Source organism: Microcaecilia unicolor, chromosome 13 (genome assembly GCF_901765095.1).
Source record: "Microcaecilia unicolor chromosome 13, aMicUni1.1, whole genome shotgun sequence".
Classification (NCBI taxonomy): Eukaryota; Metazoa; Chordata; class Amphibia; order Gymnophiona; family Siphonopidae; genus Microcaecilia; species Microcaecilia unicolor.
Genome location: NC_044043.1, coordinates 4,750,284 through 4,765,601, shown reverse-complemented (window position 1 = coordinate 4,765,601; position 15,318 = coordinate 4,750,284). Strand labels below are relative to the sequence as shown.

The 15,318-nt window shown below is 46.4% G+C and overlaps 1 protein-coding gene across 5 annotated transcripts in view; it reads right to left on the bottom strand.

Annotated features, from left to right (window-relative positions):
• Positions 1 to 15,318, bottom strand: part of CLUH (clustered mitochondria homolog) — a 152,167-nt gene that overhangs the window by 32,871 nt on the left and 103,978 nt on the right. For all 5 annotated transcript variants that reach the window (XM_030186225.1, XM_030186226.1, XM_030186223.1 and 2 more), the window contains exons 13-16: positions 10,799 to 10,899; positions 5,708 to 5,860; positions 5,554 to 5,616; positions 4,527 to 4,771 (exon numbers count right to left, since the gene is read on the bottom strand). In XM_030186225.1, the coding sequence (XP_030042085.1) occupies positions 4,527 to 4,771; positions 5,554 to 5,616; positions 5,708 to 5,860; positions 10,799 to 10,899 (562 nt within the window). The remainder of the gene's footprint in view (positions 1 to 4,526; positions 4,772 to 5,553; positions 5,617 to 5,707; positions 5,861 to 10,798; positions 10,900 to 15,318) is intronic.

Below are 15,318 nucleotides of genomic sequence, written 5' to 3'. Positions count from 1 at the left end.
AATCCATGGTTTCAAAGGCCCTATATGGGGGAAGATTATGGCAAGGAACAGGGATCAGAGGGGAACCTTTGAAGGCAAAGTGAACATACAGTGTATACACATGGCAAGTACTCACTATGCCCTCCATAGGGTGACCATTAAGGGGCCCACTGGACGGGTGGGAATGGCCATAGCAGTTTTGCCCAGACTGCTGCAGGAAATGATTTTAGGGAGAGATTGGTCCCCATTTGCAGAATGCTTAGGAAGGCAGAAGGCTATGGTAACCACTAGGGCCCAAGCTAGCCAGGAGCAGGAGGCCGAGCCTGGCCTGGCCCAAATCTTCCCCTTTCAAGAGGAGATCATGGGGGTGCCTGGGAAGACCCATAGGGAAAAGGCCCTAAAGAGGGGGGACCAAAAGGAAAAGCGGGATGCTTTCAAACACGCGCAAAGTGAAAATTATTTGCCCTTAGAGGCGGGAGAGCTTAAGCAACAGTTTCCCTACTTCCCAAAGGAACAGGCAGATGGTGCCACCCTGGAGTATGCCTGGGAGAGTGCGCGTCAGGGAGGGAGGAAGGGTTCGGCCAACTTCATAGTAGAAGGGGGAGTTCTGTACAGGAAGGTCCCAGCATGGGGGGCAAGAGGCAACTAGTGGTGCCCAGAGCCTTCAGACCTTTGGTAGTCAGATTAGCACATGACCACCCTCTGGGGGGCATAAAGGGGCTCCAGCCACTCTGACGCAAGTCCTGGGTCGATTTTACTGGCCAGGGGTTTACAAGGAGGTGGAGAGGTATTGCCGCTCCTATCTGGGGTGCCAGAAGGTAGCAGACCAACCTCCGCCACACACCCCTTTATGTTCAATGCCGCGTATTGCCCAGCCCATAGCTCGGTTGGCTATGGACATGATTGGCCCGGTCACTAGGTCCAGTAGGGGCCATAACTATGCGCTGGTAGTGATGGATATGGCCATCCATTTTCTGTGGGCTATCCCTTTGAGAAATACTTCGGCTAAAGTAATTGCAGTGGAATTCATCAAAATTTTTTGTGATGTAGGATTTCCTCGGGAGGCACTCACAGATAGGAGATCGAATTTTATGTCGAGTACTCTGCAACAGGTTTGGGAGGCTTTCCAGATCCAGCACATATGGACCTCCACCTACCATCCCCAAACTAACGGGTTGGTTAAGCGGTTCAACTGGACGCTGAAGGGGATGCTTAGGAGAGGGCTAGGCACAAAGCAAGAGAACTGAGATAAATTGCTACCCTTTGTGCTGTATATGCCTGTCGTGAGGCGGTCCAGGCCTCCTTAGGGGTGTCCCCTTTCAAGTTGATGTTTGGACGGGAACCTAGAGGAGTCCTGGACATCATAAAAGAGCAATGGATTTCCCCCAGCCTCCCTACAGCTGCCTCTCCTCCTCCTCAGTGCCACTAAGGTCATCCTCAGACACCAACACAGTCCAGCCTTGCTTTCTTGGTAGCCAAAGGCACCTGCATAGGCACCGGCTTATCACTCCCTGTGGAATCCCCAGCCTTCAATGCCCTGAACATGGCCCAAACAAACTCTGGGGGGAAGCCACCCCCCCCCCCCCCCCCACTACCACCACTGCTAAAGAGGGGCCAGGAAGCACTTCGCTAATAAACCATGGAGGCACATTGGACACATGTCCCACATCAGTGATAATGTTTTCTGTCAAAGCTGAACTGGGAGAAGAAGAACACGCCTCCACCATCGAGGACACAAAGCCCTCATCTCCCACTCAGTCATGCCGATTCCTCTCCTGAACCACTAAAACTGTGGGTTTAGGGTCACCGCAGTTGGCACTGGGTCCCCCAACCCCCTTGCAGCCACAGGCCTTGCAATGGCGTGATTTTTTGGTGTTCATGCCACCCAAATCCAACGGAGCTTAACGCTCCCCCACTGACCGTGCTCGAGCCGTGGAGAACCACATTACAGCTAGTAGGGTGTTTTGGGGTTTTTTTTTCTATCAAACTTACAATTAGTACTGGTATTAGCAGGAAGAAGTGCTGGAGCGAAGACATCTGGTCCTCTCAAGGGAACAGCCAGGAAGGTATTTTCCTGATTTCCTTATTTAACAACAACAAAAAAAAGCAGCTGCCCTACAGAAAAAAAAACCTGCCCTCTTAGGGCCTACCGGATCCAGACACAGGCTGCATGTTCATCACCTAGTAAAGAATGAGAACATACTGGCTGCCTGGTATCTGCACAAGGATCTTATAAGAATCAAAGCTCAAGTGTTCAGTCTAGAGAATGACATGAGGACGGGGACGGGGACAGAGCCCAGAAGGACGGAGACAAACTTTGTCCCTGTCTCATTTTCTACTTTGAAGTTTGTTAATGAACTGGACTGTTATTTATGTTTAGCAAAATTTGCATGGGGGATGCTTCTAAGAAGACATCTTCTGTTGAAGGAAGGATTGTGGAAGACAGGAGAGCTAGACAGTGCTTCAAAGGGAATATTCCTCCCCTCTAGGGCATACAGAATGGGTTGTATTTTGTACCCCTGGACATTCTAACAGGGTGGATTAGCATTCCTTCGGGTAGTAGAAATCTGTTATTGTTGGGGTTGGAAGGGTAGAGGGTGGTAGTGAGGAGGGTTATTATAGCTTCTCGCTGTTATTATTGTTTTCTATTTGTAATTTATACACAATAGTTGCACAGCATATTGTTCCTTTTTATATTTTAATAAAAAGATTTAAATGTAAAATCATATTTGTTTGAGGCTTCTGCAGATGAGCCCATGGGGAAGGAGCGGGGACAATGACAGAATTTGCAGGGACGGGGCGGGGAAGGAGACAGAATCCGCAGGGACGGGGCGGGGGCGGAGACAGAATCCGTGGGGACAGGGTGGGGACGGAGACAGAATCCGTGGGGACAGGGTGGGGACGGAGACAGAATCCGCGGGGACGGGGACGGAGACAGAATCCGCAGGGACGGGGCGGGGACGGAGACAGAATCCGCGGGGACAGGGTGGGGACGGAGACAGAATCCGCGGGGACGGGGACAGAATCCGCGGGGACGGGGCGGGGACGGAGACAGAATCCGTGGGGACAGGGTGGGGACGGAGACAGAATCCGTGGGGACGGGGACAGAATCCGCAGGGACGGGGCGGGGACAGAATCCGCAGGGACGGGGCGGGGACGGAGACAGAATCCGTGGGGACGGGGCGGGGACAGAATCTGCAGGGACGGGGCGGGGACAGAATCCGCAGGGACGGGGCGGGGACAGAATCTGCAGGGACGGGGCGGGGACGGAGACAGAATCCGTGGGGACAGGGTGGGGACGGAGACAGAATCCGCAGGGACGGGGCGTGGACAGAATCCGCAGGGACGGGGCGGGGACGGAGACAGAATCCGTGGGGACAGGGTGGGGACGGAGACAGAATCCGTGGGGACAGGGTGGGGACGGAGACAGAATCCGCGGGGACGGGGACGGAGACAGAATCCACAGAAACGGGGCAGGGACAAACTTTGTCCCCATGTACCCTGGTAAGAATACATAACCTTAAAAATGTCTGGACCAGCCTGAATAGGCTGACAAAGAAAAATATTTTTTCACTTAAAATGATGTCTTCAGAAGCGATGTGCTCTTGAATTATTTTCTTTGGACAATTCTTAGTTTGGTCCAATAGAAAAGGTGTCAGAACCCACAGCAGTTTCCTCAAGCTGACCCTACAATGTACAAGCATGAGATAGAGCTGTAAGAAATAGATGTCATGTATGCAAATATACTTTGTGTACTGGACTGAACATTTGGGCAACCAGGAAGTACCCGAGGCTCTAAGGGGGCCAAGAGGCTCTGCCCGGTTGCCCGCAGTCGTACATTACAGCCCACCCTCCGGCCACAGTGGCCCCTCCCTGGTCCTACCTTGAAGGGCACTGGTGATTTAGTGGTCTCTGCGAGGGCAGGAAAGAATCCCACTCTTTCCTGCCCGCTGCCACTACTCTGCCTGGCAGTGCCACTGTGTTTTACAAATGGCTGGCGAGACTGCCGAGACCCACAAGACTATCACAGGAAGTCTCAGCAGCCATTCTGAAAACACAGCAGCGCTGGGCATAGTAGTGATGGGCAGGAAAGAGTGAGGTTCTTTCCTGCCCCCGAAGAAGCCACTAGACTACCAGGGCCCTTTCAAGGTAGGACCGAGAAGGGTCCACTTTGCTTCAGGGGTCTGTAGTGTGCCGGGGGTGGGGGGCTACAGTGTGCAGGAGAGGGGTGGCGGTGCAGCGGTGGGCAGTGGTCAGGAGGGCCCCAATGACCTTTACTACCCGGGGGCCCCAACCACTGTCAGTCAGCCCTGACCCTCACTATTGCCTGGGTGAGATTCCAGGACCCACCTGAGAAATACTGGTTTACTAACAAAAATAATTCACAATTCTAATTCACTATGCCCACATTCAGGCATCTTAGCAAGATTGAAGCCCTGTTCCCCATCTTACAACTAATTCCAGCCCCAATTTTAAAGAATTCTTACATGGTCTTTGGAGGGAGGCTGAAAGTGACATCTGGACTGAATTCAGAGTGTTCACCTTACCATTCAAGATTAAAATCAAAGTAACTTTTCGCTTCCAAGCAGATATTCTTCCACAGTTCCTGGGGTGTTGTGCTTGCCCATGCCGTATTGTCCACATTCCCTAAGTTTCGATTTTTCCGCTTTTTGCTCTTTTTCTTAGAGACCAGCTCATCTGCGGGAAGGTGGGCAACGGGATTGGGAAAGGAGCTTAAGAAGCAGTTCAAGAAGTGGCTAATAGCAGCAGATAAACCGGACAATTCCACACCCTGCACAAAAGCAAACCAGGGAGGTTAAAAACAAGTAGCTCCTTCATTTTAAACATTTCTAGGAGTGGAGGAGTGGCCTAGTGGTTAGGGTGGTGGACTTTGGTCCTGAGGAACTGAGTTCGATTCCCGCTTCAGGCACAGGCAGCTCCTTGTGACTCTGGGCAAGTCACTTAACCCTCCATTGTCCCATGTAAGCCACATTGAGCCTGCCATGAGTGGGAAAGCGCGGGGTACAAATGTAACAAAAAAAAAAAAAAAATTAGCACTCATGTAAGATGCAAGTGACTCCACTTGCAAATTCCTTCAGTTAAACACAGAACAGATACCCCAGAAGCAGCAGTGCAAACTCTTCACACATTCAAAGACACTGCTGAGCTTGGTAGGAGTTCTGGCCGCCAGATGAGGATATCTTCAGCTGGCATGACTTGGGAATCTCTGCCAGCTAAGGTATTCATATTTTGAGTTGGAAGGGGGGGGAATGGTGAGGGAACAGGGGCAGAGAGAAAATTCTGTGCCCACCAAAATTGGCAATCTGGTTATTAAACTGCTTCACACATTTCCCTGCAACAATATTTGCAGGTCTTGAGACCCAATAACATAAAAGTCTTTTCACAACCTCTGTTCTGTTTATTCATCTTAGTTTGACAATAGTCTATTTTTATTCATATTTGGTCAGCACTTTAAAAATGTTCTGGACAGGAGCCGACTTCCCAGGAGTCACCTGAAAACTGAGGATTGCTGACAGCTAATGGGACTGGAATGCTGGCTGTACACTGACCTACCTGCAGGTAAATTTTGAAGATATGTTTGGCCGATCTGGTGATCAACTCAATTATTCCAATTTTCTGTCCAAAGGAAGAAAAAAAAAATGTGTATCAGTGGGCCCAGAAGTTATTCGGCATCAATTCCTCCCTACTGAGCACTGTGTGTACTCACATAGATGTGATCCAGCTGTGTCCTGGCAGGAGTCTTCATGATAAATTCCACAACTTTGCCAAGGTATCGCATGTTAATGCCTCTTTGGTGCATTGCTTCTGATAAGGTAGCGCCATCCATAGGTAGAACAGTGTGATCCAAGCAATCTTTTATCTGCAAATAAAAATTTTAACTCAGTTTCAAGTTGTGATGATCTCGCAATAGGACATCCACAACACTGCAAAAGGATACTAGATTCATTGGCAAGCCCTTAGCACATTTGACTCATCTGGTAGCTGCCCCAATGACTTTTTTTCACATTATTGGTTTTAGGAATTCTTAGCTATCCTACTGTTTCAAGTACAAATAGTTCAATACGAATAGCAGTATTGTTGAAACATACTTGAAACAGAAGTGCACCCCACGGCACTGTCATAAAATGTGTGATTGGGGTTCAGAACCATTTGCACACCCTTCATGCAACCCAACAATAGTGAGTTGTCTATTAGGGTAACTAAATTTTTTTAAAAATCATTTTACATAATTACATTCACATTTATCACATAAATGCAAGGAAACACAGAAATCAATATAAAGAAAAAGGAAAACATCTTCTTTCAACTACATATATATTTATACAATTGTCCACAATTGGAAGATCCAAGATCAGAAAAACAACCTTAAAGAAAATAAGAAAAACTCAAAATGGTTAATCTTACACTTCACATTTTCTGAGGGAGGAAGGTTAATCGGTTATTGCAGCCGGTACAGTGGTAACTGAAGGAAGTTGCTGCAGAGGATTCATCATCTGTTTCCACAAACTCTTATAATTTCTTAGGTTCAAACAAATAAGTAATAAGGAAATAAAACACTTACAAGGAAATCGTGCTAGGAAGGTCCCACCTAGGGCAATGATTCCTGGCTTGAAAGCCAAGACTTCACACCTCCCAGTCTGCGATTCCCTTGATGTGTCAGGAAATATATTCATCTTTGAACCCAAAAAAACTATCAACCATGTGTCGGAAATACAATTTCAAAACATTGTTCCTATCTAAAACAAAGGCGAAAGTCACTAATAATATAACTCTATAACTTCTGAATTTTCCAAAATGTCAGTTAAACTTACATCTCTTTTCTCTGACAAAGAAAATTTTAAAGGAAATATAAATCACTTTAGTCACCAAAAGGTGGCTATCAGAAAGTATTAGCAAAGTTCCAGAGAAATATTTCTTCAAGAATTCAGTAGCTAATATATAAGATATTATAGGTAAATTTATCATTCTCAAGTTGTTTTTCCTTAATTGGTTCTCCAGAAATTCCAGGGTAACTAAATTTTAAACACCTGTATCCTTGCAAAATGTGGCAAACTTCAAAACAACATTACAGGTGCTTTTGTCCAAAATCATAAATGCATCAAATAGTTCAGTAATACTCTACTCTGCAAAATGAAATAGTTTGTATAAGTTGTAAATGCTAAAGAAGCTACTTATCTCAAGTATAAAGAGAGCAGCAAATGGCAAATTCTTAACTGCTGGTCAACTTCCTTTTGTAGTTCAGGGGAAGCAGAAAAGCATAACAAAGAAAACCCCACTTCCTTCCTTCCTAGAGGATCCTCCTGTTTGCTGAGCCCGAGTGTGATATTAGAGACAGTATTGGCTGCTCCTCAACTAGAGTTTGACACAGAATTTTAAAAACCTGTGTTGAGGTAGGTAAGAGGGAAGGTAAAATAGTTGATGACGGCAGAAAAAGACCTGCACGGTCCATCCAGTCTGCCCAACAAGATAAACTCATATGTGCTACTTTATGTGTATACCTGACCTCAGGGGCGTAGCCACAGGTGGGCCTGGATGGGCCTAGGCCCACCCAGTTTGGGTTAAGGCCCACCCAGCAGCGGAGCGGAGGGAGCAGGCAGCGCTGATCCTGCATCTGCCTCCTTCTCTCTGACGGCAGCGCTTCCCAGACGCTGCCTACCGCCGCCACGATCTACCTCCTCCCTCTGTCTCACTCTCAACAGCAGCGGTAGCGTCGCGATTCAAACACGCTGCCTCGTGTTTGAATCGCTACCGCTGCTGTTGAGAGTGAGACAGAGGGAGGAGGTAGATCGTGGCGGCGGTAGGCAGCTTCTGGGAAGCGCTGCCATCAGAGAGAGGGCGGGCAGGTGGAATGGGAGGGAAGGATGCATGGGGGTGAAGGAGAATCACTGGACACATGGAGGGGAGAGAGGAGAGTCACAGGATGGATGGATGGAGGTGGGGGTCAGGGGAGAGAGGAGAATTGCTGGGGATGGATGGATGGAGGTCGGGGGCAGGGGAGAGAGGAGAATTGCTGGGGATGATGGATGGATGGAGGTGGGGGGCAAGGGAGAGAGGAGAATTTCTGGGGATGGATGGAGGTGGGGGTCAGGGGAGAGAGAAGAATTGCTGGGGATGATGGATGGAGGTGGGGGGCAGGGGAGAGAGGAGAATTGCTGGGGATGGATGGATGGAGGTGGGGGCAGGGGAGAGAGGAGAATTGCTGGGGATGGATGGAGGTGGGGGGCAGGGGAGAGAGGAGAATTGCTGGGGATGGATGGATGGAGGTGGGGGCAGGGGAGAGAGGAGAATTGCTGGGAATGGATGGATGGAGGGGACAGGTGCAAGAACAGAATTGCTGGGGATGGATGGATAGGGGCAGGGGAAAGAAGAGAATTGCTGGGTATGGATGGATGGAGGGGAGAGGAGAGTTGCTGGACATGGGTGGATGGAGGGGAGGGAAGAGGAGAGAAGAAGGTTGCTGGACATGGGTGGATGGAGGGGAGGGCAGGGGACAGAGGAGGGTTGCTGGACATGGATGGATGGAGGGAAGGGCAGGAGAGAGGAGGCTGCTGGATATGGATGGAGGAGAGGGAAGAGAGAGAGAAGAAATGCTGGACATGGTTGGAGGAGCGGGAAGAGTGAGGAAGGAGATGAGATGAGGGAAAAGGAAGAGAGGAGAAAATTGCACATGGATGAAGAAAATAGGCAGAAGCTGGATCCACTGGACAGTCAAGTCTACGGAGGACCCAGAGCAAGAAATGAAGAAGAAAGGCGGAAAGTAAAGAAATAAATGGAGAGGAAGCTATTGAAACGGAGTAAAGAAGACAGATAGCAGCAGAATCAGATACTGGGCCAGTATGATCAGAAAAACAAAGTCACCAGACAGCAAAGGTAGAAAAAAATCATTTTATTTTCATTATGATTGAAACATGTCCACTTTGAGAATCAGGTGCTCAACATTAAAAGTTTATATTTATTTACTTATTTATGGCATTTTATCCCACATTAAACATGAATTAGATTAGAACCTGGGATCATGTAATGTTTTTTTTCCTGGAGAGAGTAATGCATTGCCTCCCCCACCCCCCAGGCTCTCTCCCTGGCTATAGCCAGCTCTGCAATTTTGAGGGGAGGTGCACAGGTGGAGGGGGGGGGGGGCGCAGAGGTGGACCGGGGAGAGAGCCTGTTGTTAAACATTTACCAGCACACCACTGTCTAGTGCCCACCCATCCAACCTGTTGGCCCACCCAAAAATTGACTTCTGGCTACGCCACTGCCTGACCTTGATTTGTATCTGCCATTTTCATGGAACAGACCATAGAAGTCTGCCCAGCACTAGCCCCGCCCCCCACCGGCTCTGCCACCAAATCTCCCCTAAGCTTCTGAGGATCCATTTCTTCTGAACAGGATTCCTTTATGTTTATCCCACGCATTTTTGAATTCCGTTACCGTTTTCATCTCCACCATCTCCCGCGGGAGGGCATTCCAAGTATCCAGCACTCTCCATGAAAAAATACTTCCTGACATTTTTCTTGAGTCTGCCCCCCTTCAATCTCATTTCACACCCTCTAGTCCTCTACGGAAAAGGTTTGTTTGCGGATTAATACCTTTCAAATTTTTGAAAGTCTGTATCATATCAATGGCAATTAAGGATTTGCAGTTTGCTGCTGTCTTCATGCTTAAAATAAGTGTTGTCTTTTTTGGGGGGGGGGAGGGGAAATTGGGTTGTGTGGGTTACACTACAATGAGATTACTTGCCCATCTGGGGTTATACCACTGCCACCCAAGGCAAGCTCTCTCGGACACCCCAGTCTGGGCAGGCACTTTTAGTCTATTGGCCACACAGGTAAGGAAAACCTGAAGATCCAACTTCCAACCCTCTCATTTAAAAATGGTTGGGTCAACATTCAGCTGGGGCAGTGTTTTTTTTAATTTTTTAATTAAATACCAGCCACTGCAGCTGGGTTAAATACGGGTATTCAGTGCCACTAATGGATGGCAGCCAGTGCTGAATAGCCAGACACAGCAGTGAGTTATGCTGTATCTAGACAGAGGCTAGTTTATCTTCATCCAGCCAGTTATCTGAATACCGACTGAATATCGCTGCTAATCAGGTAACTCCTGGAGCAACCTGTTCTTATCCACATTAATGGCTTCAAACAGTGACTGAGATATCTTCAGAGTCAACATTACCTTTGGGCAATTCTTAGGACTATTAAAAGGGAATACTGCTCAGCCAGTTAGGGTTTTCAGGATACCTATGATGAACAAGCATGAGATACAGCCGCATGAAATGGAGGCCATGTGTTCAAATATACCTCATAAATATTCATTGTGGATATCCTGAAAACCAGACTGCCCAGGGACACTGGTCTACTGAGGTTTCTCTAGAATCAGACCTGAAATAAAACATTCATGACTCGTTCATTGTGCCCACATCCAGGTATTCCCCTAGAGCTTAGTCTCTCGGTAAATCTACTGATGTTTGTATACAATACTAAGCCCTCTGAGGTGAGGCTGGCTCCTCTCTCCTCCATTTTTTATTTAAATCTTGCTTAGTGAATTATCAAGAACTTGGGTCTTTCTTGTTGGGAAAATAAAGGGACAGAATACTAGGGAAAACTATCATACTTTTCCACTGTGCATGTACCACTGTTAACTCCAAACCTTCTACAGCTGAAGCAGAGATGTCACTTGGGATTACCATAGTCAACCATGAGAATTAATGCATGCAACAAAGGCAGAGGCAGTCTCTCGATACTTTGTGATATGGCAGATGAGGATGCAGCAGGTGATAACCTGATTATAGATTTCTTACCAAGCATGGGATTTGGCAGGACAGCAAGAAGGCAGCAGCATCCTTCAACAACTGCTTTTGACTTTGTACCTCTTCCATTCTGGAGTCGGGGAAACGAACACCTGCAGCGGGAGGGAAAGGCAAACTCAAGGATATTAGTAGAAAGCTTTGCTTTATTAAACTCCATGCATGGATACAATTATCACCTGCTTCTGTAGAAGCAGAAGAGGTGCCTAATTAGCCATCATTTCTGAGTGCCAGATGTTCGGCAGGATATGAAGGGAATAGCGGTGTACGATACATGGAAGGAGTCACCTCTGCAGAAGACAATAGTATGGACAGCAGTATTTCCATTAACGGAGAAAGGAGGTCAGTGAAAGCTGCAGTATAGCAGCAAGACTGTTCAAAAACATCAACTTGATGGATTCCCGCATCCTCCTTTGGTCTTATTCTCAGGTCACCTTTCTTTCTATCATTATTCCATTTTTTTTTAACAATACATTTTTCAATTGAAGAAAAAAGTGTCATTTCTGTCTCAAACATACAGTCACACTTACTTATTTTTTCAGAAACCCCAAAAAACACCAGTACAAACTTCTCTTCACCAACCCCACCCTCCTCCCAAAACTGGAAGAAACCCCTGCACCCCAGCTGACCAAAGCGAGCCCATTCTTCAGCTGTAGAAACATAGCATCCTAGCTGTTGTTTTGTAAGCTTTTCCAACTCCCCAACAACAGCCAATTTCAAAGTCCAATCCACGAAGTTAGGCTCATCACATTGTTTCCAATGGAAAGTGAGAACACTTTTAGCTGCAGCCAATCCCATTCATCTGATGCCTCTGCCACTTAAGACCTCTCCGGTTGCCCAGCCCCAAGAGACACCACTTAGGGCCTTGGGGAAAGAAAACTTCAGAAAGGGTCAATGTCACAGAGGTCCAAAAGTCATCAAGTTTCACACAAGTCTACCATATATGAAAAAAGTAACCCATTGTCCTTCCACGTCTCCAGCGTACATCAGAAGCAGTAGGAAACACAGCCTTCAACTTAGCAGGAGTGTAATACCATCAAGACAAAATCTTGTATGCGTTATAAAGACATTTTCTTCACTTTGACATTCTTCCATTCATCCGCACTCAATTCAGTCCACAAACCCTTTCCCACTGTAGTATAAAAAGAAATTTGCAAAAATCTTTACCCCAAAGAAAGCGAATTGAATTGGCCTGTGCAATTTACCCAGGGCCACCCAGAGATTTTCAAAATGCCCTGTATCTTCAGGATCTCCCCACAGCCAGCCCTGCTGAATCATATAGTGCTTAACTTGTAAGTAAGTAAAAAAAGATGTTTCCTTGGAGTTCCAATCTTTCCTTTAGGTCTTCAAATGAAATTAGCTCCCTCCCATCCAATAAATCTCTAAATCTAACTAGTCCTTTTTTTAGCCCACAGAGCAAAATTAGCTTTCCCACACCCTACCTGAAAAGATACTCGCCTAGATCCACACAGTCTGGGTTTAAGCCGACTCTATAAAGTGACCAAATGCAACAGAAATGGATGCGTTGTAAGTAGTCCTTAGGAGAGAGAGAGAGGTCCAAACAGCTACACCCAACAGTGCCCCTCGTACTGCCTGTTGTTCCATCCTAGTTACCACAGATTCCAATTCCAGGCTCCAGATTGAAATAAGCTTCAACTGATAAGCCCAGTAATCTCATAAAAGATTAGGAACCCCGGAGATGCGTCTCACTCTTCTTTGCAAACGCCAGCAAGTTGCTCCTTACCTGAACCCCGGAATGGGGAAAAGGAGAGGCAAAGTCAGAAAGATTCCCTCTCTCCCTGACGGGACAAGTAAACTTCGGCAGGCTAAGATGGAAGATTTTGCAGTCGCACTGGGTCCCAGGCAGATTTCTACTCCGGTAGCTGAGGCTGGGGCTTCTGCGTCGGCCGACAGTGTAGATGGGGCCTCTCTCAGCCCCATCCGAACGTGCAGCTCCTCCAAAACCAGGAAGCCAGCGTCTCCAGAGGAGCCCTGCAGGTCCAACCCCTAGTGGAGAGCAGAGTCTGCAGGGAGGGAGTCCTTTGGAGACAAGGGGAGATCAGAGGGACGACAGTTTGGGAGCTCCCGAAACGACATCAGCTCCTGTACTGCTTGCACAGACAGTGAGTATTCTGGAAAATGCTGCTAAAGCACCCCTTCCTGAATTAACATTGGAGAAAATGGAAAAACCAGCTGTAGTGACGCTAGAGTCACTATGGGACTTAACCTTTACTGCATATTCCTCCCTACAATCTGTGGTAACAAAAAATGCTACAATCATTAAGACTTTATCAGAAACTGCATTAATTCAATTGCAAAAGACTGAAAAACAAGCTGTGGAAGTAAAATCTCTTACTGAAAGAACTCAAAAAATGGAACTTGGGGGTCAAACATTGATTAAAGATAAGAACTTTACTTCCCGAAGGCTGGAATATCTGGGAAATCAGTCTAAGAGACTTAATCTGAGACTAATAAACTTTCCTAGTTCACCTCTCGTTACCCCTGTACAAATGATAAAAAAATATTTTGTGGAAATATTGGTTATGCCAGAAAATTCACTACCACCAATAACTAGAGCATTTTATTTGCCAACTGATTCTAGAATGGAATCAGAAAAATTTCCTCAAGGTGGTGCAGTGATGAATCTGACTACCTTTTTGGAGTCGTCATTAGACGTTATAACGAAAAGAGCAACATTATTAGTCTCATTTGCCTTGGAGACGGATCGGGATGCAGTACTGAGACTTTCTTTAAGACATTTGGATTCCGTTTTTTGGGGGTCAAAAATAAGAATATACCCAGACTTATCAAGAGAGACTCAGAAGAGGCATAAAGCCTTTTTGGCTTTACGCACAAGAACTGTGGCAATAGGAGCTACCTTCCTGTTGAAATTTCCTTGTGTATGTAGAATAGTGTTTCAATCTAAACAGTTTCAATTTTTTGACCCCAAACAGCTAGAGGAATTTCTAATCAGTAAGGAAGAGGTTAATGTAGTGGTTTAATCCCATATGTACACTGTTTAACAGTCTTGGAGTGAATCTCTCGGGGACGTGACGCTTCATTAATATAATTTACAATGTATGTTTATTTCCTTTAGATTATATTATTAATCTTACATCTTGGATTGATTTCTTATTCTTGTGGTCGATAACTATTTGAAACTTAAAAAATATTTGCTTGTCTATATAATTTTTATTTCCAAATTGTGTATTATCATTCATAAATGTGAAATTATGTTTGTTAAAAAGCTTAATAAAGATAAAGTAAAAAAAAAAATTTTTAGGAACCCCGTCCCCCCAACTCAACCACCTACCACATCACCCTCTTATTTAATGATGTGGGATGCCACCCTCCCCCCAGATGAAAGCTGAACTCTCCAATTGAAGCTGCAACAAGTCTGCCTTAGGAACCAACAGTGGTCTGAAAGAGCAGTAACAAATGCGGAAGCAGATTCATCTTAATCACAGCTATCCGCCTCCACCAGGACAAACATCCACCACGCCTTCGCCACAGATCACTCTGTAACTGGACAAACAGGGGTGCAAGGTTCAATGAAAAAACCTGAGTCAAATCTCTTGAAATCTGAATCCCCAGATATTTAAAGCTGTGCACCACCACTTAAAAGGAAAATTCTGCCATAAAAGAGCCTCTTCCCCGGCCATAGTAGTGAACCCCATCAATTCAGATTTATCATAATTGACTTTAAAACCCAATAACTCCCCAAACATCTTCAACTCTCTAAGCAATACAGGTAATGTCAGCCCCAGAGCCCTCACATAAAACAAGAGATCATCCGCAAAGAGAGACAATTTATGTTCTTCTCCACCCACTAGAACCACCTTAACATCCACCAACTGGTGAATTTTCTGCGCAAAGGGCTCCATCGAGAGTGCGGAGAGAGAGGGGACATCCCTGCCTGTCACTAACTCGTTCAGCTGCCCACAAAACATTCACCTAATGTTATCCGCCACCTTTCGCCTGGGGACGAAGCCTAACTGATCAGAATGGATCAACCTAACCCTGCCCAGCCTGTCCTTCAGAATCTTACCTAAAAGTTTTACATTCAAATTCAAAAGCAAAATTGGCTGATAGGAGCCACAAACGCCAGTCCCTCCCTGGCTTCAAGAGAATGGACACCTCAGTCTCCTGTATACTGGCAGCATGAGAGCCCCCTCAAAACCAGTATTATCCACCTGAAGAAGGGGACCTACCTCACCAGAAAAAGACTTGTAAAATTTGGTGGAGAAGCCATCCAGTCCAGGGGCCTTACCGCTTTTAAGACCCTTAATCGCCCATATCATCTCAGCTAATGAAAACAGAGCATCTAGTTGGCTGCACTCGTTATCTGTTAAGCAGGGCAGTGCCACCTGAGACAAATAATCGCAACCCACAGCCTCATTTCCTCCTTTCCCCATAATGATTCTTATAGAATTGTACAAAAAGATCTCTAATGTGACAAAGAGAGGGAACCAAGTACAGAAAAAGACCAAACAAAAAAAACAGCACAAAGGGCA